Consider the following 25,920-nt stretch of genomic DNA (forward strand, 5'->3'; position numbering starts at 1 on the left):
AAACTGTTGATGTTCTGGTTTTTGTTTGTTTTTAAAAAGTCTTTTGAAGTAACTTATGCAGTAGCTCAGCTGAAAATCGGTTGTGTTTAATATACTTTCCAAAAATGGTGAATTGCCTGGTAGGCAGTGTGCTTTTTTTTGGGGAGTTACAAAAAACTCTTGGAAGCTAATGTCTGATGTAAAGGGCATAATGGATTGTTAGGGCTAAAATGACATCAGTACTCTGATGTATCAATTTCAGATCTTAATCGGATGCAGGTAATCTAATTTTAATCTGGTCTACTCAAACAGACTTGCAATTTCAGTCCTCAGCAAGACAAGATCAGGATGCATTAGGGGATAGGAGTAGCATTCAGCAGCTCTGCCAGTCCAAATAGAAAAGATTTTGTTTCCCTCACCCTCTTATTAGCTTGGTGGAGGCAATTTTCACTTGTTTAAGTGTTGCTTCAGGAGGAATCCTAGATTAAAAGCAGTTTAAAGAACACTTCTTTCATGCCTACCTAGACAAGGATTAGTCTACTTCCCTCCTTGAGTTAATGCAATTACTTTGATCATTGTGACTCTGCCTGAGAGTAGTGTGTGTTCCCATCATTATTATTTCAGTGCCTTGCATATGGTGAGGGAAAAAAGCTCCTGTCAAAGCGATTTTTTGTGATGGATTCATTCTGCACAGCAAACTTGAACGTTTTTCAGAGGAATCAACTAAAGATCTATGTGTCACATAAATAATGCAGCACCATATGAGAGAGACAGGAGATATAGGCTGTATATGTGCCGCTGTAGTGTAGTTGAAGGTGGATGTTAGGTTTGAAATAGATTTTCATTAACTGCAACAGATTTAACTGTTTTTCAAATAGGAAAAATGGAACTGTGTAATACAACTGATCCTTTTTTTCTCCCATATAAACATGAATTCATGTTTGCTTGCTTTTTAAGAGATTATGGACCACTGAAGAGCATTTATTTTATGTTCCCCTTTGGCACAGATAGACCTAGGTCTTTAGCTATGCAACATATATTAATTGTTCTTTCCCACAGCGTCTCTCTGAAAATTGCAACTTTTCCTTGTTTGAATTTGACTTATTTAAGAAAATTGATCAGCTTTATTTTTTCAAGTATTGACATGGATTAAAGCAGTTAACTGGATAAGTGTACTGTTAAGATCCTTAATGAGAACCGTTGAATGGAAGGCTGGGATGGGGAAGATAAATAGTACAATGCAATGGAAAAATCACTGGTGGCAGCGGAAAGGCAGAAAAATCCTGGAAATACGGAAGGTGTTGAAAACAGGATAGCAAGGAAAGCTATATCTTTCTTGTAGGCTATTTCAAACTGTTTCAGAATGATTGTGTTGTAACTAGTTCAGACTTCAGCTTGAACTTCTGAGTCACTGTACATTTTTGTTGGTAGTAGGAAACATCGTAAGGAAGTGCAAAACCAGAAACAAGTGATCCTTTGTTTTACAGGAAACACACAGTTCTTGGCAAGCATGGACTGAACTTTGCAGATTCAGAGTATATTGCTTTAAATTGTATATTATTATTTGACTATATCAAAAAAAAAAGTAAGTTACTTAACATAGGCTGGCATTATCTGTCTTTTCTTTCTTCTGCAGTTTCAAAACTTACTGAAAGTGCACTTTCATCTGTGCTTAACTTTCTTGAAGCTGTTTCAAGAGAGCAGAAATCTTCTGTTTGCAGTTGGTGACAGTTAAATGGGTAGTAGTTAGGCTATTGTCTCTTGGGCATTATTGTTCCTTTGCCCATTGTTGCTTGTAGGCACAAATGTAATCAGTTAAAATTTTGCTGTGTTAGCACACTGCTTATTCTGCAGGCATAAAAGCTATTTTGTTCTTACAAAGATGGCTGTTTCAAGATAGTGTTTTTACTTGGCCAGAAATGTAACCTGCTCTTCAAGAATATTGCATAAAAGAGCCTGTATGTGCCATGTTCAGATAGTTGTACAGAGGTGCTATGTTTCCCATCAGGCTAATGTGAAGGCACGTTTAGTACTGTGAAAATATATCATGTCCCACCCAGCGTTTGTTGTGTAAATTCAGTTGTTTGTTGCAATATGTGCTCTGAGAAACTCTTGCTTTTGTGGTGGTGTTAGTAGGTTTCTCAAATAGCTTTTAGTAGCAGAACTCACTCTAGCTGGGGGACTGACTGGCTACATGTCGCTCCAGTTGGTAACCTCTGACCTTTGAGGCAATGTCAAGTGTAATTTCTGCATCTGCTAGCGAAATAAAGTTGTTTAGAAACTTTTGCTATTCATGTCAGCTTTTAGCTACTAGACGGGATTTGAAAAACATAGAAAGGTACTGTATTGGTCTGTTAATGATATGTGAGTAACTTTGTCTAGACCTGTGGCTCCTTACGGTGCATTAACTCAGTTTTACACCCTTTATATGTTAAGAATTTGCTGAAAATCATGGAAATCATACAAGTATCCAACTTAAAGGATAATATCTGAGATGTCTAACTTGGTGACAGACTCACAAAATTAATTTTGAGCTGTGACATACAGCAGCAGGGGCATTACTAGCTGACAGCACAGAAAGGAAGATAGCACTTCTAAAATACATTACAGTATTTCCAAATGAATTGCTTCTTACAGTCCTTACATCAGTACACTCTCCATGTTGAAAGTAAATTGAATCCACTGATCATCTTGTTTTTCTCACCTTTTTATTAAAAAAACAAATTGCTACTGTTAAGTTTCTGACCAAAAGGCAGCACCATTATTTACTTGTCTTGTGGTAGCCAAAATGCAACTAAGAAGCTCTGCTATGAAGGTGATCCGTCGTATTTTAACTACCTTTCTGCTCTCCTGTATGAAAGCACTGGTGTTTGAAGTGCCTGCAGGGTAGTAAATCTCTGAACACTGGTAATTTGTTCACTGCTTGTATCTCTTAATATGCAAGGAAGTCAGTGGATGCTTGAACATACAGCGTATGTAGAGATGTCTATGACGTTAGATGATCAGATTTATTCAAGTGTTACTTTTATCTGCCTCTAAATGTGAAGGGTGTCTAAAGATGTTCAGTTTTCTTGAGTAAGGTAAGGAAATTGGTTGTTTTTCTGGGCTGAATGTTAGCCTTGTTTCTTCCGTGGTACTAAAAACTTATATTTGAGAATCTACAACGAGTTTTTATGGTAACTTCATGCATAGTCTTAGTGTGTTTGTTTACAAATACAGGTAGATATCTAGGGTGTGGTTATACAAAGCAGGTTGAGACTTTGAGAGCTGGCAAGTGATGCCAAGAAATAGGTAATGCATATCTGGAGAGTTGATAATAGAGGATCTAGTCTCACTTCTGTTTCGTTCCCAGTTATATTCAGAGAGCTCAGAGTGGTGATAAGCTGTCGGTTATAATAGTGTATTCAAGCTGAGGAGTATAAATAAGTGATTCAATAAAAGCAAAAGGATCTTAAATTTTACAAAGTGAACAGTAAAATTCTGGCACTGTTCTGAATAGGTTTAACTTAACATCTGCTGTTTGAATAGGTACCAGACATGGCGGGCTATCCTCACATCCGTTACATTTCATCGGGATTGGATGGAACATCATTCAGAGGCCCTTTCAGGGGCAATTTTGAGGTTTGTAATAGATTAAAACTAGATCAATGCCAAAATATGTCATGAGGGAATACGGGGAGGGTGTATGGTAGAGCTAGTTTTATATGTAGATGTAAAAGAATCATAAAGAAAATATTGTTAATTCATAGAATGTCCTCACTGGTGTGGACTGGGAATAGATGCTGAAAGTATCTTGAGTCAGTCAAGAAAAGGTGCCGTGGATAACACAGGTTTAGGTGGTTATTAACTGACAGTACATTTTGGTCTTCTTCCCCTAAGTAGGATGTAGTATTCACGTGTCTCTGAATATCTGTGCCAGAATCCTCCTAGTGAGGGTGAAACTTGGCAGTTTTGACAGTGCTGTCCTGTTTATTATGTAGTGCGGGAGTTGAAGCTGTTTTTGTTTTTTAAATGTAATAATAAAATATCAGATGCAGAGAGTTAATGACCTAGTCCACTGAAAACATCTTCAGTGACATCTTATGTTTCTAGTAAACTTATTGCTGGAGAAAAAGAAATCAGTCATTGTATTTCATCTTAAGAAATGTCTCCCCCTGCCTCCAAGCCTTAATGACTGTTAGAAAGCAAATACTTTCCTGGTACATTTTAATTGCTTTTTCCTCAGTAGAAACACAAGTATGTGTAAATACACTGATAAACATTCCTAGCTGGCAAGCAGTTTTTGATTCTCTCGCTATTACATGACTGTTTCCCTGTAACTTAAAATACCAGGTAGTGTTGTGTTTAGGGGTTTTAGTTTGCTTTTTTCATAAACCCGTAACTTCTATACAATATACCTTTTTTTGCTTTTCTTGCACTTGAATAACTAGGGAATTAAAATTTGTCTGTCAATCTGCAAATGGGTTAGAATAAAAAATATATTTTTTCAAGGTAGTTGAACTATCAGTTCTTACGCTGTTTATTTCTTGATATTTCTTTTAGGAGCTGATTCACTTGGAGGAACGATTGGGCAATGTGAATCGTGGAGCAACACAGGGAACTATAGAAAGATGCACATATCCCCATAAGTACAAAAAGGTGAGGATTTTTTAAACTGTGGGCTGTTATATTTTCCCTAAAATGTAGTAACGTTTGTATTTAGCTTAAATCTGCAGAAGTGTTGATCTCAAAGAGTGCGTGTTTACCCTGTCTTGCAATTTCAGGGATTGTAAGCAAAGCATACAATACCGCTTCCTTCATGAGGGCAATACAAAAAAATGTGGTTTCTAAATAGAGATCTGTTGTAATGTGATAAGCAAAGTTTTGGTATTCATATGTTTCTGACACACAAACAGGTCAAAGCTTAGCCTTATTTATTTTGTAGTGAATGCTTGCACATACAGATATCACCTTAAGATAAGGGTGATGAAGAGTATCCCTGGTCTTCGCAGACTAAAAACTAGAAACAGGAAAATGTTCTTTCACAGACCAAGGGAAAAGGGAAAACAAATACCTTTCAAGTTTAATGGGCCAAAATGTTTAACTGTGTAGTTTTGACAAGATTCAGAGCCAAATTCATATGGACAGTTCTGCTTGGGATGCTTGGTAGGTCTGATTAGTCCCACACTTCTCATTGGCACCATAGACCCACTATGAGGTATTAATCTGCTTCTCCACCTAGATTTCCGTTTCATTCTGTGTTTCTTTTCCAGATCAGTCAGAATAATGTTCTTTCGGTTGTTAGCTGATAACTTTACTGTGGTTTTGAACTGTGCATTTTGCATTGAAAACTGTATTTTATAGAATACTTTAAGCAATGAGCGGGACAGGGAAGTAAGTGTTGTAAATGTAGATGGGGAGAAGAATGGGACAGCTGAAATTTTCAAGGTGGCTTCTTCAGTATTCAGAATAGTTAAGTACTTAATAGTGGAAATATGCCTTCTCTCCTAAATGCCTCTGTTTGGGTAAGAAAGGAAATGGTAGGTTAAAATTTTGTTTCTTCCTGCATCCCAGCAGTGGCACTCAGATGCCATCTTCAGCCACATTATTAAATAACTTGTCCAGCAATTATGAATAGCCATGTGAGCAATGAAATAGCTATTGGTAATAACTAAATAGTCAACAGGCTTCAGGGATGACTCATCAGGTACAGTAAGACTTCATTTGGAGTTGAGTTGTAATAATTTGTTCACAACATTTACCAGCTTGATACTTAAAATGTTAACCTTCACCCTGCTCACACTAGGAAGACAGTCAAGTTTTGAGTCTGGTACAGAATTTCCATGACTTCTGTTCTCTCTCAATTGGTTTATTATACCATTATATAGAATCCCATCCACACTTATGTAGTGTTCTTTATCATTTGATAAAGAGTGACTTTAAGATACTGTGTGTATATTTCTTGCCTCGTTGTGAATGAAATGAAGATACTTGCATATAAGCCACAAATGAAGGGACTGGTTGCAACAATACTAAATACATATATTAACAGTCCAGTCACAAGAATTAATTAAAGTTGAACTATCTTGTGATTTTTTTTTTGCTACAAGTGATAATTCTTCATTTGGTTCAAGCACATTTGAATAAGTAATACTTAAGAATATGGAATGTTTTAAAAGAAATGTGTGTTGAACTTGTATTAAAAACAGATTTTACTCAGTTTGTCAATAATGTCGTCTCTACTAATAAGGTAACAACTGATTGGTTCTCACAGAGGAAACTGCACTGCAAGCAAGATGGGGAGGAAGGAACGGAAGAAGACACAGAGGAAAAGTGTACCATCTGCTTATCTATATTAGAGGAAGGTGAAGATGTCAGGTAAATAGTACCACTGAATATCATAATACTGTGCTAATATTCTGGATTTGAGACCATACTTGGATATGTTATGCTACTCTTTGCAACACTACCATGTTTAACTTTTACGACTAATCATTATCTGTCCTTATAACCATTGTATAAAACAAGCTTTAATGGAAAGCACTTATTGTTCATTCTGTGTTGTCTTTGGGTAGGATGTAGGTTCTCTTCTTATGGTCTTCCTTAAGTTGACTGTCTATCTTTTAACAAAAGATGAAGATGATAACATTATATTAAAAAAAAAAGTTAGGGTATGGATGATAGTGCTTCATTCAAATCATACTGTGCTCTCTGCACAGTATCTTGCGTAAGGAATTAACCAAGTGAATTCCAGATTAATTTCAACTTATCTGGAGTAATAATGCTATTTAAGCTGTGTAACAGGTTTAAATTGTTGTAACACATTAGGAGCAACCTGGTACTTAACTTCATTTCCTGTTCTTGGAACTAGACAAAATGCAGGTCAACTGGAAAGGCTAGTAAAACTTGTGGAAAAACATACACATACAAAAAATACAGTGAGGTCTGCATAGCCATTGAAAAAACGGCAATGTTGATGTGAAAATGCTATGTTAATGCTAATGCACTTTTTCTGTTTTGATGACAGGCGACTTCCATGTATGCACCTTTTCCACCAAGTATGTGTAGATCAGTGGCTGATTACTAACAAGAAGTGCCCCATTTGCAGAGTGGACATTGAGGCTCAACTGCCTAGTGAAAGTTGACACCATTTTCCAGAACTATGGTCCTCCTTCTCGCTCCCTCTCATCCTTCCTGGTACTGCAGTCAACCAAAGATGGCATGACTTACCTGCGCAGATTTGGAAGCATTGAACCTAGAGTGCTGGCTCTGCTATATGGTACAACTAATGCTAGACCTACAGTTTATGTAGAAGACAGTTGAGTTTCAGTGTATTTATAAAACTTTTTTTTTTTAGGTTTTACATCTTTCTTTTGATTCATTACTGTATTTTTGCATGGTTCCTTGTATTGCATTTGTTTGCACATATTATGGGCTTTGTGACCCCAAACTTGCAGGCAAGATTAGCTGCTTTAGTAAGTAGAACTGTGTGGTCTCTTTTTTTGGTTTGTTTTACATAGTATCGAGCTTTGAAAGTATGATTTTCACTCATTACTAACCTCGGATTCCTTAATTTAATCAATCATATATTTTAGTTTAATGTATAAAGATCATCTAGAAGAGGATAATATTATGTATTGAGACATTCCTTAATTAGGAAAAAATGGCTGCTGTATATTTACAATATCAGTTTTGAGTCAAATAACATCCTTAAATAGTGGGAACAGAATACGAACTATATTCAGTTTGACTGATACATATAGCATACTCATCACCAGTTTGTCTGATCAGATTTTTGTGTTTGTTTGAAGATTTCAGCACAATGCAGATGTATTTGAATGTCAATATTAAACATTTAGACTGCTGTTCAGATTGTATTTATCATTTTCTTCCTATGTCTAGAAATTTGAATCCCTAACTTAATATTTGCTGCTGTGAAACAGCTCTCTAGTGAACACTAAATGTTGATTTCAGTTAGCTGGATTGTAGATACTTGCAAATTGAAAGAATTATTAGGGAAATGGAAAAATAGCTTAGAATCTTTGTTTGGTCTTCTGCTAACTTAAGTTGAAGTATCTGTGCACATCAAGGTTGTTTGTTTTCTAATATAAAAACCATTCAATCAGGATTTAGAGCTGCAGGGTTTTTTTGGTTTTTTTTTTTGGTGTTTTTTGACACATACACATGCATTCGTAGAACTTCTAAAGGTTCCAGGCTTGTCTTGGGATTTTTATTAGTTTTAAAGTTAATAAAATTAGCAAAATTCAGCTGTCTCTTGTTTTATTTTTCATTAGTAAATTGAAAGCCTGTAAATTTCTGTAGAAACTGAGACACAAATTGTGGTTGCCTAGTTTTGCCTTGATCATAGATTCCCTCTATAAATTACCAACAGTCCATCACTGATTGAAATATTTTCTATAGTTGAGATTTGCTGCATAATATAGTGTATAGAATTAAGTTATAATGTACTAACATTTCGCCTTTGGAGGAAGTTTTAATCCACATCAGGTCTCAAGTTGCTCATAAACATTGTCTCACATATAATAGATTATAGTTTATTTAAATGTGCTCAAACAGTTGCTGAAAATTGCGAAAACATTGAGACAGTATTACTGTCACATTGGAAAAGATGTTCCTAGGGGATCATATATGAACATGTCAATAAGCTTGCATTAAGCTACCTGCTTTGTAAGTGGATTGAATAATAAATACCTTCAGTTTCTCTTGTCTTTGTCTTTCATAATCAGATTAAGTGTAAAACAGTTTACAGTAAACCTAGAAAACAATGTTATGTTTACACTAAAAAAGTGATCCATTTATAAATATTACCTTATCTAATTTAATGCCTGTTTTTTGTCTGGTTAAAGCTGCTTCCCCCTTTTTTTTTTTTGTCCTCTAATCTGTTAGGAGTAGCATTTCCCAACGCAGTGTCTATTGCTGGCAACAGACTTAACACCTCTGGCACTGAGGCATTAAGTGGGGAGAATTTTTTTCCAGCATGTGTGTTAAATCAATGTTCTCAAGCTTAATTGCATTGCTAAAACTGAACTTAAAACCACTTTGTGTTTGTACAATGGGGAATATGGGAGAGAGGTAACATGATTTGATTGCTTCAAAACCTGGCATGGTTTTATGCTAAACCTTCTTGAATATTATGGCTATGGGAAACTGAAAGTGAGTGTGAAATTGAAGCTGCATTTTTTTTTTTTTAATTAAAAAAAAAAGTTACTGGGAAGGACTGAACAGTAAACACTTCCTATTCTTCAGTGACTGTTGAAAAGGAGGGAAGTTAGTTGACCACTGATGCTTGAAGTTTGACAATAATCACTTTTAAAAAGTTTCCAAGAAGGTACTTGAGAGACTTGGGGCAAAAAAAACAACAACACAACAACCAGGGCCTGTGAAATAAGTGAGACCCTGGGTATGTGATGTAATCTCTTTTGGATTTCTTAGAAGACAAAGAAGCACAGGTTTGTGGGATTATTTTTAGGGATTCTCTTACGCACCTAGTCTGGGTGCCTGGTACTAGAGGTATTTTAGTGGCCCATGCGTTGACTTGTTTTATAACTGCTACTGATATTGTCTTGCTCTTAAATGTATGCATAACATTGTAATGTGATGTTGAACACTTAGGTATTTGCCAGGAATCAGTGTTCTGATCTGATATGCTATTGCAGGGGCTACTAAAGCTGCAGCCTATTTCTATTCCAGAAAGTTGTGACTTAACCATAATTTAAAGGAAAGAAAATGAATAGGCTTTTTGATTTTGAAAATTTCCACCACTTACTGTGCTTTACATGCTTAGATGCATTGCCTTAAGTTTTCTGCAGCATCTTTGACTTTGAAGATAAGATTCTCAACAGTATGCATTAAATTACTTTTCATATAAAGTTCCATTGTCAAAAGAAATCCTTTTGTATGCAATAAATAAAATGTTAGACTGGTATCATTCAAGACCTGTTTCTTATGCAAGTTTTTTTCCTTCTGCCGTCCTTACTTTGCTTTTGTAAGTCTTGATCTGTAAAAATTCTTTTGTGTATGTGTATTCTCACAGGTACTGACAAGGAAAAATAGTCTCAGTGAAGGATCAACCAACACTTAGCGGCAGTTCAGTGTGATAATACATAGTGTCATTTATCTGAAGTTTAGGAATTCAAGGAGACTGATCTTACAAAGGCTATCAAATTGTTAATGTGCGCTTGTGAATAAACAAAGCCAGTCAGTTTGGGGAGATTGTTAGGCAGTTGTAAGTAGATTTTTCTGTCTTGTTTTAGGCAACTACTCTAGTATCAAAATTCTTGAATCTCAGGAGCATGATACAAAATATATTTAAGAAAACTGAAATTGCATCCTAAATACATACATCTATTAGTGCTCTTTGCAATTCAGGTGATTTGTGCTAGTTACATCTTCAGTGTGTACAGGCTCCAAATTTACGGTTTTGGAGGCTTTTACTGAATCTTCAGTACTGTTATGTTTTAAAATACCACAAGCAAGGTAAGATTTACATTTATTTAAAATAAATAAATAAACAAAACCCTCAATGGAATAGAACATCGTTTAAAATGGGAAGGTGAAGTAAGGATTTGGTGGCAACAGCACTTGAGCACTCTTGTTTGGTGTGGAGGGTTTTTTGTTTTTAGTTTACTTGCAGTGGAAAATGCACGAGCCACGCCCCAGTGCTTGCTTTAGTAAGCTGTAATAAAAACCTTTGCATGATTTTTTGGCTCTTTCTTTAGAGAGAGGGGGTGGGGGTAGGGAAGCCCTCCCTGGATCGCTTTCCCTGCAGCGCCCTCCCTTGCTGTCCTATTTCCACTCGTTACTTTTGCTTTTTTTGTTTGAGCTCTGACGGGGAGGGGGGGGCTGAGGCTGAGGCGGGCCCTGCCTCCCCTCAGGGCTCCTGCCCGCCACTGCGCATGCGCCGTCCGCGCACGGTATGGCGGGGGCAGCGCGCGGCGCCTGAGCCCCACCCCTCAGCGCCGGCGGGGCGCGAGCCCCGCCCCCCCGGAATTGCCGGACGCGATTGAAACCGTTTCCTCCTCGGGCGGGGCCCCTAGGGGCGGGCCAATGGAGCGCGTGCATCGTACGAAGCTGCCCAATAGGAGCGCGGGAGAGAGTTTAAAGGGGAGCGGCGGCGGCGCGAGGCAGCAGTTGGGGGTCTCCGTCTGTGGCAGCGGCGCGGCGGCGGCAGCAGCAGCAGCAGCAGCCTCCCCCATCGCCGAGCCATGGCCGTAACGCGCCGCGCAGCCGTGAGTGCCGCGGGGACGGGGGGCGGCCGGGCCCCGCTGGGCAGCTGGGCGAGGCGTTGGGAGAGCTCCCGGCACCTGCCCGAGCGCGGGGCCCGCGGGCGGTGGGTGGGCGGCCGGGCAGGGCCTCGCCCTGAGGTCGGGCAGGGCCGGGGGCGCCCAGCGCCGCGTGCACGCGGGGGGCTGGGGGGGGCCCTGAGGGGAGCGGGGGCCGGGGGGGAGCCCCTGAGGCGCTGGGTGCTGCTCCCGGGGGCACGGGGCCGGGCGCCTGCCCTGGCGGCTCCTCGGCCCGCAGCAAGTGGGCCCGGCCTCACGCTGCTGGCGGGGGGTGGGGGGGGGGGGGGGGTTGGGGGGTGTGTGTGGGGGGGTTGGGGGTTGGGGGGGGGAGATCCCGGCTGCTCAACCACGAGGTGAGGGAAGGAAACAAAAAAACGCAACTTTTTTTTTTTTTTTTTTCTGGGATAATTGTGCAAGGGTTAAAAACTTCAGTAGCAGCTCTTGAAAAGTAGCGTTTGTTTGGTGTTGTGTTTCTTTTTTGTTCTTTTTCCTTTCCCCACGGCAAACACCGGCCGTTTATCTCCATGTATATAAGGATTTTCGTTACGTGGCTTGGAATTTGGGGAACGGTTGGACCAGACGATCTTGGAGGTCTTTTCCAATCTTTAGAATTCTGTGGACAAAAAGCGCCTTGCTCATCTGCATGGAAATGCTGCTCTGGTTACTGGGTGGGGAAACACGGTAGATAGCTAGGGGGCGGGTAAGAGCTCTACCTTGTGAAATGGAATTAAAAGGCTGTAAGGGAGAATGAGATGGGCTGTGCTTTTCATGGTACTCTCTTCAATCCGTGTGCTTGAGACTTCTTCCTGGAGCCCACGTGAATGTGTAGGAAATAAAAACTACGACCTTTGGTAGTAGATGGCATATGTAGAGGTATACCAGTACAGTGGTGGCAAGTGCTGTAAACGTCGTCGGGTATCTGAAAACTAAGTGAAGTTAGTCTCTGACTTTTAAACTGAATTTTTACTTTTTTAGATCACCATGGGGGTGGAGAATGCTGTGACTGAACTTAATGGTAAAGCCAAAACCCAAGTGACTGCTAAAAGGGCTGCTTTGGAAGAAATAGGAAACAAAGTTACAACAAGAGGAACGCGTGCAGCTAAGGTAAAGTAACATTTGAAATCTACTGATAAGGAAAAGATGCATAGCTAGCTCTATACTAATAATTATTGATTTCACTGTAGAAAACAGACTGCTTCAAACCATCCGCAAAGCCCAGTAAGATGACGAATACAATCGTACAGCCTAAACGTCCTGCTGCTGTGAAACAAGTGTTCAAAGAAACTACTGTTCCAAAGGTAGGAAGTTATGATGCTAACGTGCTCCTTAATCTCAGCTCTGTAAGTGAGAGTGCTAACATCAAATTTTATTTGTAGATGTATCCTGTTTCCATAATGGAAAAGCAAACCCTTTGTACTGAGGTTTTGGTTCAATACATGTGCTTAAAGGCTAATATTAAAGCAACAGAATTAGTTGTTGAAGTACTGCAGGGTGATGCCTACAGATTTCTCTTTCAGTGGGTGATTACTAAAAGGTCTACTGATTCTGGCTGGCTGGCATGTGGGTGAAAGTTTGCCACACTAAAGTGCAGCTTCTTCTTCAACTTTTATCTTAAGAAATTGTTACATTAGTAACTTGAAAAACGTGGGGATAAAGGAACATTGCCGCTTTGTGGTTATGTAAGCACTGACCTGTTCCTTAGGTTCTGTCTCCTGTCCCTATGGATGTATCTATGCAAGAAGAGGATTTGTGCCAAGCTTTCTCGGATGTGTTGCTCAACAATGTAGAAGACATCGATGCTGAGGACTGTGGGAATCCCCAGCTCTGTAGTGACTACGTAAAGGATATCTATCTGTATCTGAGACAGCTTGAGGTATGACATACTGAATCTGTGCTGCTGCAGCGTAGTGTTTATCTTGTTGCTCACGCAGCTCTTTCTCCAACAGCTGCAGCAGTCGGTGCGCCCACATTACCTTGACGGGAAGACGATCAATGGGCGTATGCGTGCAATTTTAGTTGACTGGCTTGTCCAGGTCCACTCAAGATTCCAGCTTCTGCAGGAAACACTGTACATGTGTGTTGCGATTATGGACCGTTTCTTACAAGTAAGTCTGCAATGTTTGTCAACATGTTTGGATTACACGATTTGCTCACTGACTGGGGATTAGTCAGACTTGTTAGTGTCACCGATAAGCACCAGCCTCAGGCAACGGGGAGATGAACAGCTTGTTCTTCTATCCAGTATGCAAACATTATGGATGGAGGCCTGCAAGCTTGGTAAGAGAGCTTGCTGATGGAGTGAGTCCTCTGTTGGTGTGACGGCCCTGTTCTTGTGACATAACAGAATCTTGAGGGTTATGGTGCTGGAGAGAAAACTTTTACTCCATTATGTGTAAAATGAACATTAAAGTTAACACCCCTGGATATGATAATGAGCATAATGAGGTACATGCTAAACATATTATTACTGTAGTACTAAACTCTTCACCCAAATCGTGCTAAACATCACACCTGAGATGGAACAGTTAAAGAAAAAGTTTGTGTTAGGGGGAAAAAAAGTTATAGTGACAAAGAAAGGAAAGCTTAGGGAAGAAAAAAGAAATTGGAAAGGTAGAGGAGGCAGTTGATGGACTGGGCTCCTTCTCCTCTGCCAGGACAGGGACACCTTGGTAAGCTCTGTGCCTTCACCTTTTGGTGAGGGATAGATTTTTGCTAGCACTATTATATGTTAGTGCTATTGCAGTAAGTGTATTTATTCAACGGCATTTCTAAATCTGTTATATCTGTCACCTTATTAAATACATTTAACTTTGTGGAACTCTCTCAGTGAAAGCCCTTGGCAGGGCTGTGAAACGGGCAAACATTGACTCTGTTCACTTTAATGCGACACTAAAATTGGAGTAGTCAGCAGGATTGCCATGGGTAAACTGCTGCAAAAATCTAAGTGCGCACCATCCAAAGCAGGAATAGAAGAGAAACTAGGGACAGAAATTAGGGAACTTAAAATGCTATTGGTCTCAGCTGAAAGGCGAGGAAAAACAACTAGAGGAAGTATTTGATCTCTTACTAAATCATGCTATGCTTGGTCTCTGCTAAACAAATCTGCAAATTGATACACTGTGCAAATCCTGAGACGTGGGATGGACATTGGTATGGTAATGATACTAACAATTGGTGGGATCTTACAATCTTACCCCAGAACCAGTACTTACATGACCATTAATCAGAACTGGAGTTGTAAATGATAGTGATAATGATGTTCATACCACAGTATGAACCATCCAATGGTCTCTAGCTGAATTAGCAACGTTGCAGAAAAAGTACAAGACAATAACTATCCTTTTAAAGGAGTTCGATTAATCCTAAAAAGTCTGCTGCTCTTCATGTTAGAGTTCTGTAACACAACATCTTAACTCCAAAGTTGTGATTCTCTGAGCTTGTAATTACTTCTGACTCAAAAGTAGAAAATTTCTTTTATGTCTTTAAGAATAAACACATACTGGCATTTAAACCGATGAATTTGAATCTGTGTGTCTAGAGTTTGATATTTTGGGTCTTACTTTTCAAATTCTTATATTGCAGACTTATTCAGTATCTCGTAAGAGACTTCAGTTGGTAGGTGTAACAGCGCTGCTTCTAGCTTCAAAATATGAAGAGATGTTCTCTCCTGATGTAGCAGACTTTGTTTACATTACTGACAACGCTTACACTGGTGCTGAAGTTAGAGAAATGGAGATGACAATACTTAAAGAGTTGAACTTTGATTTGGGGCGGCCTCTTCCACTTCATTTCTTAAGAAGAGCATCAAAAGCTGGAGAGGTGGGTACTTGTCCTTACTGAACCTAGAAGCTTGCCTTATTGCCTAGAACCTTCCTGTGTATATATCATAGAATGGTTGAGATTGGAAGGGAGCTTTGGAAGTCATTTGGTCCAACCCCCATGCTCAAGCAGGGACATTTAGAGCTGCTTACCCAGGACTACATCCAGGCAGCTTCTGAAGATCCTCGGGAAGGGAGAGTCCATAACCTGGGCAATGTGTTCCAGTTCCGTCACATGCACTGTAAAGAAGTGCTTCCTGCTGTTCAGACGTAACCTGTTGTGTTCCAGTTTGTGCCCATTGCCTCTCCTCTGGCATTTGGCACTGCTGACCCTGTCCCCATCCTCATTGCACCCTCCCTTCAGGTATTGATATATGATGATATGAACACCCCTGACAGTCAAGATGGTGTAAAGATGGTAACGCTTTGGGTGTTGTTATCTTGCTTGCTTTGTGCTGTGTCAAGGAATGTTCAGTTATGAAACTGCAGGCAGAGGAATAAGACCTCACACTGTGGCAGCCAGCAGTGGTTTCATGTTTGTATTTACTGGGGCCTGTGTTCAGTCTTAATTGCAGTGAGTTTACTGTTACAGTAAACTGAACGCACCTAGAGCAGAGCCCCAGCTTTCAGAGTAGCCTCTTGTCTGGTAATCAGGGTGTTCCTGATAAAAGGCAAGCAATATCAGTTCTTCGTGATTCTTGGATGCAAATGCTGTATTATCTTAAGAATCAAAAGGTAAGCTTTCTGTTTGAGCTGAGCCTTCACTATTAGGAGGCTCTTACACTTAAGTAATCTGCCCACACTTGAAGTGGGCTTCATTTACTTTAACAGACCACTAAGTAGTTCTTGAAGTTAGCTGATGCCTTAATGAAGATCTACTTAATGTATATTTTTCCCCACCTAGTAGTGTATTACAGAGGGAGCACTTGTAGCCCTTAGCTGGGTACAGCAGTGCCCGATGCTGCCGTTTTTCTGTTAAAATCTCTCACTTGTCTATGTCTAAATGCCAAATGGCTGCTAGACTGCACTGGTTTGGAATTCTGAAGTAACTGCTAATTAATATGGTCCTTAGGCCTTATAAAGATCTTCTTGGCAAAACAAGATTAGTCAACTTATTAATTAATTAAAAGAATAAACAACCCTGAAGTATCTTGATGAGGCGAAGTGAAACTTTGTGTCTTAACGAACTCTCAATCTGATAGGCTGATGCTGAGCAACATACACTAGCAAAATACCTGATGGAATTGACATTGATAGACTATGACATGGTACACCATCATCCTTCAGAGATTGCAGCAGCTGCGCTATGCTTGTCTCAAAAGATTCTGGGACAGAACAAATGGGTAAGTATTTTAATCAAACACATTGTGAGTTTTTTTTCCTCCAGTCAATGGAATTAAACTGTTAAAACCACTACTGAAGGAAATTGTGTTTACATCAGTAATAATGTGGGGGATCAAATGACATTAGGACAGGCTGATGCAAAGCTGAAGGTAGAATATGGAACATACCATTAAAACCAAAACTGACTTTTTTTCTATATGAACACCACTATACAATGGTTTCCTATGAAAGTGTTGAGTTACAGAAGACTACACTCTAAGTAGCTCAGGTAGGATAATGAAGCTATGGACTGAGAATAGTAAATTGTAAATCAGCTACTGGTTACTCTTGCAAGGGTTGTTTCTTTTGTCTTCCATGCATTATGAAAGCATGATTCTTGGTATTTATGTGTCCAGATTTCACTGCACACTAGATATGATTCTGAATTTGTCTTCTAAACTGACAGTACTACAACTTCTAGTACTCAAAGTTAGTAGTTGAAGCCTGGGGTGCTGGCTACCTGAAGTGATTGTGCCGTAAGCAGAATCCCCACTTTGTAAATCTTAAATTTCTTACTGTTACACGGTAGGGTACAAAGCAGCAGTACTACACTGGGTATGCAGAAGACAGTCTTGTGATGACTATGAAGCATATGGCCAAGAATGTGGTTAAAGTAAATGGGAACTTAACAAAATACACTGTAAGTATAAATACTTAAACTTCCTTATGTTTTAGTAATACCTTTGCTGCATATTGTGACTCCTTAGATAAATGTTCTGTGTATGTTACCTTAAAGCGTAAGCTATTTAGACAAGCCTGTGAAAAAATATTCCATCAGTACTAACAATTACAAAACATTTAAAGTAAAACTGTGCTCTTGCTATTTTGTGTTGGTTCACTTCTAACCTTACTTTTATTTTCAAAGCAGAATAATTGAACAAAGTAAGGGTTGTGTGTGTAGATCTTCTGTAACATTATTCCTCTGCCTCTGCAGGCTATAAAGAACAAGTATGCAAGTAGCAAACTCCTGAGGATCAGCACAATCTCTCAACTGAACGGCAAGACAATCAAGGACCTAGCATCATCACTCTTATGATAACCCTAGACATGTATCTGATGATATGCACTTTGTCCTTAGTTGTCTATTGAGATAAAGCTACTGGTCTTTGTAAATAGCATTCTAGCCTTACCACAGACGTTTCAGACCCTCCGAAGGTGAAATTTTAAACTTGCTTTGTAATACAACTGTATGCTCAGAAATAAAGCTCTTCTCTTTAAAAAAAAACAAAACCATAAAAAAAAAAAGAACAATAACGCCTCTCTGCAACTGTGAATCTTTTAAGGGCAATATCTAGAAATACCTGCAATTTGCTGAATTAGGACATTGGACAAAGTAGGTGACTGATACAATGTGCAGTTAGATACGTGTATTTTCTGCGGTTGTTCAGTATCTTTTGGCTTTGCATTTAGCAATTTGTTCACACTTTTAAAGAGCAGGACTTTCCTTGGTATACATTATGGGGTAGTGAATACGGTGTTTATTTCAGTGCCATGTCCCAAAGAAGTCTTCAAGAACTTGTTTTTTTGTAGTTTGTTGACTTACAGCCTCCTACTTTTCCCAGCTTTAACAGATGCAGCCTTGTAAGGCTTTGTGTTCAGGCAACGGAGTGAAGATAAGACAATGTGTTGTCTGTCTTTGTACGCCTAAACAGAGAGCTGAGGCAGGAAACTCCTCTGTGATGCCAGACTACTCTGTGCACTGGTTGTAGATGTAGAACTACAGGGATCAGACCTTTGTATCAGTTTGCCTCTTAAAACCTACTCTACGTCTTAAAAACAAAAAAAATAGCTTCTCATTGCCTGTTCTTTTTCCCCTTTTTATTTTTTTTCAGTAAACCTCAATACCTGAGAGAATACAATACACTTACAATATCTGATTTCCTTTGTTATTCTTTTATTCTAATAAGCACAGGTATTTACTTGTATGCTCAGAGGAATATAAGCATGTAAGTACTGCAGCTCTTCTGCCTCACTTCATTTATGCTTATTAACTTAGTACTATGTGTTTAATGGTGACCTTCAAACTGCTGGTCTGTAAATTAGGCTGAACTCCATGAGTGTGTGGGCTCTGATGTAGAAGGCAAGTCCCCAGTACTACAGAACTGTGCCTAGGCCTCAATGCCATCCATGCCTGTGGGAGGTTGAAGCTGCAGACTTTTATCTTTATGGCAAGAGATTTCTCTCCCATGGAATAAGTAAAGTCTAGCACTTAATGCAAATAGGTATTTTTGAAGGAGCCAAATCTCTTAATGGAGATGGAGTTTGTGTTCCTAAATGAAGCTTAGGAGGGACAGGATTCAACACCTTAAAACAGAAAAAGCTCAGAGGAAAAAGTGTAGTGCATAGCTCTTTATCTGGGTAGAGTGAAAACAAGCTGAGTTAGAGCACGGTAGAGGATTTTTTTTTTGAAACAAGTGGTTAAGAAACGTTGCTATATATATATATATATCTGAAAACAAACTGCACAGAGACCTGTTGAGCTAACTGCTGCTTGTTTTATTTTATGGAGGTTCACAAGGCAAAGCAATGAATGCTGATAACTGTATGGCAAGCAACAGTCACTCTCAATGGTGTGGGAGGCCATTAGACTTAAGCAGTAACACTTGCTTTACCATTTAAAAGGAGTAGTGCATATCTGTAAGTACCTGGCATAAAAATTCTAGTAGAACTACTTTATGGTAAGAACAGTGGAATACTATGTTATACATTCATACATGTTTCTACCATATTCAATTTTTATATACAGTATAGGATTTGTTTCTATAAATGTACAGCTGTGCATAAAGACATTTCTTATAACAGGTAGAGCATTAAACAGAATTCCAACATGGGCCAGCCATATTCCAATATAAATCTTGAAGGCAACATTGTTTAGCATACAGTACTACATAGTTTTGTTTAAACTTTTTTGTAGTGCCTGTTGGGAGTCCCTAAATAGATCAGTAAATGCAAACCAATTCTATTACATCTCTGTACAGAATTATTTAAATATACCATCGCAGTAGATTTTTAGATGGTAATATCCCAAATGACCCTAACTTTTAAACACGTAGCAGCATACTTAACATGTTCCCCAGAATGATCTGCATTAGAGGAAATGTGCATTTAACATAATCTTCATCAGATAATTAAAAAGATTACTGATATTCAACTAAAGGCACTTATTAAATACACCTTAAAGTCCCTGGTCCCAGACTGCAAAGCACCTTTCTGTTTCAAAACAATGACAGGTTTGAGTATTTTCACTTGCTAGGTGTTAACCAGGTTTTAAATATAATAAATAATTAGTATGTCCATTGCCATACGTTTCTGAGACAAATATCAAAGTCTCTGCTGTGGATAAGTTTCTTGTTCCTTGTATACAACTTTACTGGTGAAAAATGCTGAGAATAGCAGATCTCAGGAGAACAGTGTCCTGAAGGTAAGGGAAAACATCTTCAAACATCATTAGCTTCATAGCATTTTCTTGCCTAACAGTCTTTTATATCTTAGTGACATAATTGTTAGGAAACAGACCTTGTTTCCCTCGTAGTCTTCCTGTCCACCAACCAGAAGGATCTGTGACAAAGAAAGTAAAGTAAGGATAGAGGTTTTGTATACCTTATTGTATACTTTCTGAGGCAAGCCCACCAAGCTGTTCTACTTCTGACAGCCTTCTCACGAAGGATAATGATAAATGATTTGGAGAACTGAATTTGCTAATCACAGCAACTTCAGGTTAGGTTGCTTTGGATGAAATCAAAGAGTTGGAGCTGGATTTACTTGGTTCTTGTGGATTAGGCTAACTTTCAGTCAGAACCTGGATAGTTACACTCTAAATTGACAGATCTACAGTAGCAAATAAAGTGAATAGCTTTCAACTGTCAACTCTGATATTTTAAAGTGCATAGGTGTGACTGTTGTGGATGTCTCTGCTCTCTGAACTATCACAGAAATTTGCAAGCTGTATCAGGGAAGATAACTTGGGGGTAACTCCAAAAACAGTTCTTAACTATTAGTAACAAAAGCTTTTTTCTATGTTTCTACGTACCTTCTTTGATTATATCGATCACGTCGTTGGCATTAAAGCTAAGTTCATCTGTGTCCTGAGCATCGTATGCATACAGTGCCCTGCACTGTGGTACCTGAGGCTTAGGTTTTGGCTGTGGTTTAGGCCTTCCTCCAGCTGGTGGGGGCCGGTTTGTGGTCTGCCTGCGAACACTTAAGAGAGGATGGAAGGGCAATGTTAATGTGTTTCAAAGTTTGTTATGACTTGAACCTAAGCTTTATCAACCCATCCCGATGAACAGATTGTAAAGAATATCAAAAAAAGAAAAGGGGAAAATAGCTCTTAAATTTCACACCAATTAAATATAGGCATATAAGACTCTTCCACATGAAAGGGTTAAGAGTTGCTGTTTACTTCCTACTGAAAATGGATGAACGAGTACTTCCAAACAGTAGTTTAAATACATAGGTGAAGATAGTGCTCAGACTAGAACGTAAATAAATGGGCACATGCAGCTCATGCATATCTTTGCAACTACGTGGCTTAGTCTAGCTCCTTCTGTGCTCCCATTTCAGCAGGAATTTAATTTCCAGTAATAAAACCAAAGTTCTAGCTCACGGGTTTGCTACTTTACCATTCTTGTGACTAAGCTTTAAGAGAGACTGTCCTAAGTTGTCTCAGATTCCAGGACCGTCTACGGACTTGTTCTGTTATAGTCAACTCTGAAGCAGCTGGGGAGATGCTGCACAAAGTCTGTCACAGCTATGACCACTCCAAAGATTAGGAAAAGGAAAGGGAAGAAATGTGTTTTGCCAGCTCATCAGCTAATAAAGGCTGGAAGAAAGAACAGGTATTAGATGCAATATGTCATTTTAGTTGTTCATTGCACTTCCTATTTTAAAAGCTGTGATGGAGGAGTGGGGGTGGGGGAGCTGAACTGTGATAATGATATGTGATACCAGGACAATGCAACATAGCTCTTGCAGAAGATGTTTGTAGTTACTTATAATAAGTCCTACACTTCATTTTTGTCAGTGAGCTACATCACAGAATAAGCTGGGGTTGTCTTAAAGCGTGGCTTAGCATTTTGGGACTAAATTTTTCAAGTGGAGGGAGGATTGTTCTCCTGTTGTTAGGCTGCTGATTTGCTTGGGATACAATACAGTGTGTAGCCTAGACCAACTAGATAGATGTGGAAATATGTTAAGCATAAGTCTCACAGAAGTAACAGCTTTTCTGGGCCTACAGCAGAACAAGAACATCTTAAATGAAATGTCTTGATGGTGAGAGCACGGTGGGTTTTTGTTTGCCTTTTTGATTTGGACTTGTATTAGATTGTTAGTAATCACTAGAAATTAAAGATGTGTTAATACAGAAACCTTGTTAAAGATAAAACTTAACTTGGTAAAAATACTACCCTTAAAATGACATCAATAACAGCTGTGGTCTTAAAATAGTAAATTCATAACTCCTCATAATGTCTTGTGTACAGCTACACTAGAGGAAAAACTGAAAAAAAATCTGGAAGCCACTGCTGAATTATGGCAATACCACTTCATTTTAGTAAATTAAGGACCTCAACACTTAGGAGGAAAAGCCTTGCAAATGTCACTTGTGTATTTCTTTTGTTCTTTTGCTTTTTGGGATATTGGTTTTTCATAGTAGCTGAATGTATCACAGAAACTTACAGATAGTCCCGTCGAAATGTCTGGCTGTGCCACTGAACAGGTTCAGCTGAAAGGAAGACCAGGAAGAACCCCTCAGGTGCCCTTTCTGAACTCTGGCATATCTGCTGCCTCCATTCCTTTGTGAGCCTGTCTCTCTTTTTTTTCTTGTTTTTAGACTATTTTTGGACTGACTGGGGGAGTGGTTATTGGTGAGAAATGATACGCTAGCTTGGTGAGATAGTTTGGACCAGTTGTGTCCCTAATTGTGCTGGCCAAGAGTGCAGGCAGTAAGAAGTGAGGTGATGAAAAGGATCAGAACTTGCATTGCTGTCTGTACTGGATCTTGAGGTATTGGTATCAGGGAAATTAAAGCCTGAACTGTGTTGGTGCCTTGTCATACTTCACTGCACAGGTTTCAGTGCAGCAACCCATGTGCACTAATCAGCGTAGTTCCCATGCAATGGCAAGGCTTTGAGGTTGCTGCCAGTCCCCAGGACTATATACAGGATTAGAAAAACTAGGAAGAGAGCTGCCAGGTAAACTATTTCTTTAATATGTCTTCTGCTGGAAGATGAGCTACACCTGACGTGTACCTTAGCCTTTCTGCTGGAGTGGTAAGACACACTTGTATTTGTCCAGGCTCTCTAAAAAAATTGAATATACTGCCCCTTGCAGCAGGAACAAAAAGCCAGGCAGAGCAGAACTCTGCTGTGCAGCGCGCTGTGTGGTCATAGCAAGTCCCAGCAAAAATGCTCTCACCTCCAGAGTCAGGCCTGCTCCTGCTGACTGCGGCTGGCTTCAGCCTCCCCCGGCTGCCAGCAGGGTGCGTGCACACGCCTCAAGCACAACGGGGCACAGCCGGCCTGCGGACCAGCACCACTACTGGGCAACAAGGGGGCTGGCCTCTGCTGGAGTTGTTCCCAGAACTGCAGCTTTTTGACTTATTTTTAATAGACTTGCTGTTTTCCCTCAGGACACTACTGTATTCTTATAACGGACCATTTGACAGTGTTGCACCGTGCTTTTTCTGCTTGGAAACTAGATTATAAAATGGCTCTGGAAACGCCTACTGAAATATGGCTCAGTAATGATTAGTACTGGTAGGGAGAACAAGGCTGTATTATTACTATTATGGCAGTTACAAATTGTGCTCAGAGTTGGGTATTATTAGCATTAACACATTGAATACAAAGTATCCGAATAAATCTTTCTTCCTGTAGGTTTTACCACTGTATATTCACTCCAACAATACCCCAACACTTTCCAAAGCTGTAATGCAATGCCCACCTGAAATTATTATTTGGCTGTATTCTCCTCAGTGTGCAGCACCTCCTAACATTTTTGACCAAAATACTTCTTCCCCAAGCTGCATTTTACTGTATTTCAAAATGTGGAACAAACTATTTGGTGAAGTTGTGGGGTTTACTACATAGCCAGCAACCTGTGTATTGGAATGTTAAAGCCTAAATGTGACTTAGCTGTTTTTTTGTTTGTTTGTTTGTTTTGTTGCTGTTTGTTTGTTTTTAGAATAAGAACAATAAAAATCAATCCTCACTCTCTCCAACATCCTCTTCCTTCCTTGTTTTCTTCAGAATTGAGCAGTCTCTCATTGGTGGCTTCTTATAGAAAACTGACATTCATAAAATCAAAGAGGTGGATGGCAGATCCATACTTGTTCTAGTTGCAATTACTGCTGTAGCTGTTGGTGGGTTTAATTGCTGTTGTGTTTTTTTTCCTACCTGTCTCAAGCATACACTGATATTAGTGCAAGCTAGGGCAGACAGTGAAGATGTCTGAGGTACTTTTTTATTCTTGGTGAACTATTTTAAATGGCAATTACAAAAAGTAGAAACTGTGATATATATACTAATGATCCTTATAAACTGATGACTGAAAGAGATGGGTGTGTTGGTGTATACCCAGAGCATTAGGAACTATATAGTATGATGCAACTGATGTTTTTAATCCTATGCGATAGCGTGACTAACATTACCTCATTAGGTACTTGGTAGGTGCTACATTTCACAATAATAAATTTTACTCGCAATTGTCTGGTAGAAATCATAGTGGTTTACCCTGCATATGGCTTAGTTTTTGTTGCTGTTATGTGAACTACTCTCAAGACAAAATAAGAATCTAACATTAGCAAAACACCTTTGCTTGTTGTATGTCAATTTAATGAACTTCACTATTTTAAGGCATTGAAGATGGAAGCATGCTTAAAGGTGTTAGCATATGCTGAGGGTTTTGAAATTGTCAAAATTAGTAGTGCCTACAAATGCTCAGAATATGCTTGCAACTTTTGTGATTAGCATGTGGCTGATAGTTCCCAAGAAACAGCACATCTACTTTTTATTATCCCTAAACTAGAAGGGAAAGAAGGCCTACTGTATTTTAATATCCTTAAGCAGAAGGCACCATGCAAGCTTAAGATATTTAATTGGAACTGGTTTACCTTCATTCCTAAAGGCCTATAACCTGTTAAGGAGCATGTGTTTTAAAATCCTATGGAAGGCGAGTTCTCTGAGAGCTGCTTAATGGCCTAAGCTGGTCATCCACGATAACTTAATCAGCCATGAACAGTTTGTGTATTTACAGAAGTATTTACAGAAATTAATGTAGAAACTTACCCGGCTGCTCCTTGGTCAGGTACTTTCAGAAAATCCAGGCTTTCTGGTTGCTGTGAAATCTTGCCCGATCCTCCTGACAGTTGCCGTGGTAAAGTTGGTCGTGTCATATTTGTATACAGATTTCTCTGATTGGCTGGGACTTGGGGATGTGGTACAAACTGTGAAGGATTTATTACTCCATTTTGCTGATGTCCTGGAAGTAAATAAAGAATGAAAACATCCAGTCCAAACTATGGATATGTATGCAGACACACATGAAAAGCAGACACAAACACATGGATACACAGATGTACATATGTGCAAATGCACAAATACATAAAATGCACATAAGTATGCCTGTGCATACAGACACATGAATGTGAACGTGCACACGTACAGACATACATGTGTGCATGTACACTGGTCTAGCTTCCTGTAAGTGTACATGTACCTTAAAAAACGATGTGACTGAATGGATGAGTGAATGAATGAAAAAAGTCTGCTCACCTTTTAAACGTGCTGTTTCAATGCCTATGGGTCAACACAGCAACTACTTAACTTCAGTAGTTACATTTATCCTGCCTGAACACTGCAGCGTAATTTTACTGCTCTGTGATTATCTACTTCAGTACCACAGTAAAGTCAGCCCAGTGTCTTGCTGAACACAGAATCAGATTCTTTTAGTTAGGACTCTGTGACATGTCTGCTCAGCAGCTGTCATGAGCGCTGGGGCTATATTATGACAAAAGGCTGAATTGCAATTATGTTTTGTCTATGCTTTTGACTTGAATGCAAAGAAAATCTACATCCAAACTTGCCTTATTGTAAGGCAAGTTTGAGCTAGGTCTACAGTCATAAGACTCCTTTAATTTATTTTTTTGGTCTCTTTTTTTCCTGTAGCTGTGAAAGTGCTGAAATTTTGAAAATACAAATGAAAGCAGCCCTCCCTTGCTTTTTTTTAATTCATTCTGTACAAGTATTTACTGTCTGTGTCCACAAACTGGTTAATTTCTTTAACTACAATAATTTGCCACTTTGCTAGAATATATGCAGTTCTTGTTGATCATGCAGGCCTTTGTCTGAGTCATATGGCTATGAGTTGTTTTTTTCAATAGGATTGGGAGTTGGCATTTGGTAACCAAGACTGGTTGCACACTCGACTTACAGTCTTATCATTGTGCTTCTCAAAAAAAC

General features: G+C 39.3%; 3 protein-coding genes across 8 annotated transcripts in view; 2 read left to right on the plus strand and 1 right to left on the minus strand.

Moving 5' to 3' along the window:
* Positions 1-8,225, plus strand: part of RNF111 (ring finger protein 111) — a 49,976-nt gene extending 41,751 nt beyond the window's left edge. For 2 of the 4 annotated variants that reach the window (XM_032194799.1, XM_032194802.1), the window contains exons 11-14: positions 3,508-3,600; positions 4,522-4,617; positions 6,209-6,336; positions 6,986-8,225. In XM_032194799.1, coding sequence (XP_032050690.1) covers positions 3,508-3,600; positions 4,522-4,617; positions 6,209-6,336; positions 6,986-7,103 — 435 coding nt within the window. In that variant the 3' untranslated portion in view covers positions 7,104-8,225. The remainder of the gene's footprint in view (positions 1-3,507; positions 3,601-4,521; positions 4,618-6,208; positions 6,337-6,985) is intronic. The other 2 variants (XM_032194800.1, XM_032194801.1) reach the window with 2 other exon arrangements.
* Positions 8,226-11,121: 2,896 nt separating this feature from the next.
* Positions 11,122-18,332, plus strand: CCNB2 (cyclin B2). The gene is made up of 9 exons (XM_032194781.1): positions 11,122-11,207; positions 12,237-12,365; positions 12,446-12,559; positions 12,964-13,134; positions 13,208-13,366; positions 14,844-15,080; positions 16,282-16,422; positions 16,992-17,102; positions 17,397-18,332. Exons 1-9 carry the CDS (start codon positions 11,184-11,186, stop codon positions 17,496-17,498), a joined length of 1,188 nt encoding a protein of 395 aa, XP_032050672.1. The 5' UTR covers positions 11,122-11,183; the 3' UTR covers positions 17,499-18,332.
* Positions 18,333-18,937: 605 nt separating this feature from the next.
* Positions 18,938-25,920, minus strand: part of MYO1E (myosin IE) — an 88,859-nt gene continuing 81,876 nt past the window's right edge. For all 3 annotated transcript variants that reach the window (XM_032194774.1, XM_032194776.1, XM_032194775.1), the window contains exons 26-28: positions 24,748-24,940; positions 20,493-20,662; positions 18,938-20,020 (exon numbers count right to left, since the gene is read on the minus strand). In XM_032194774.1, the coding sequence (XP_032050665.1) occupies positions 19,944-20,020; positions 20,493-20,662; positions 24,748-24,940 (440 nt within the window). In that variant the 3' untranslated portion in view covers positions 18,938-19,943. The remainder of the gene's footprint in view (positions 20,021-20,492; positions 20,663-24,747; positions 24,941-25,920) is intronic.

This window comes from Aythya fuligula, chromosome 11 (assembly GCF_009819795.1).
Source record: "Aythya fuligula isolate bAytFul2 chromosome 11, bAytFul2.pri, whole genome shotgun sequence".
Classification (NCBI taxonomy): Eukaryota; Metazoa; Chordata; class Aves; order Anseriformes; family Anatidae; genus Aythya; species Aythya fuligula.

Excerpts from the sequence above, each read along its gene's own strand:
- CCNB2 (XM_032194781.1), top strand. The coding sequence starts at position 11,184 with ATGGCCGTAACGCGCCGCGCAGCC. Across the intron at positions 11,208-12,236 it reads CCGTAACGCGCCGCGCAGCC|ATCACCATGGGGGTGGAGAA; the intron begins GTGAGTGCCGCG and ends TTACTTTTTTAG. Across the intron at positions 12,366-12,445 it reads GAGGAACGCGTGCAGCTAAG|AAAACAGACTGCTTCAAACC; the intron begins GTAAAGTAACAT and ends ATTTCACTGTAG.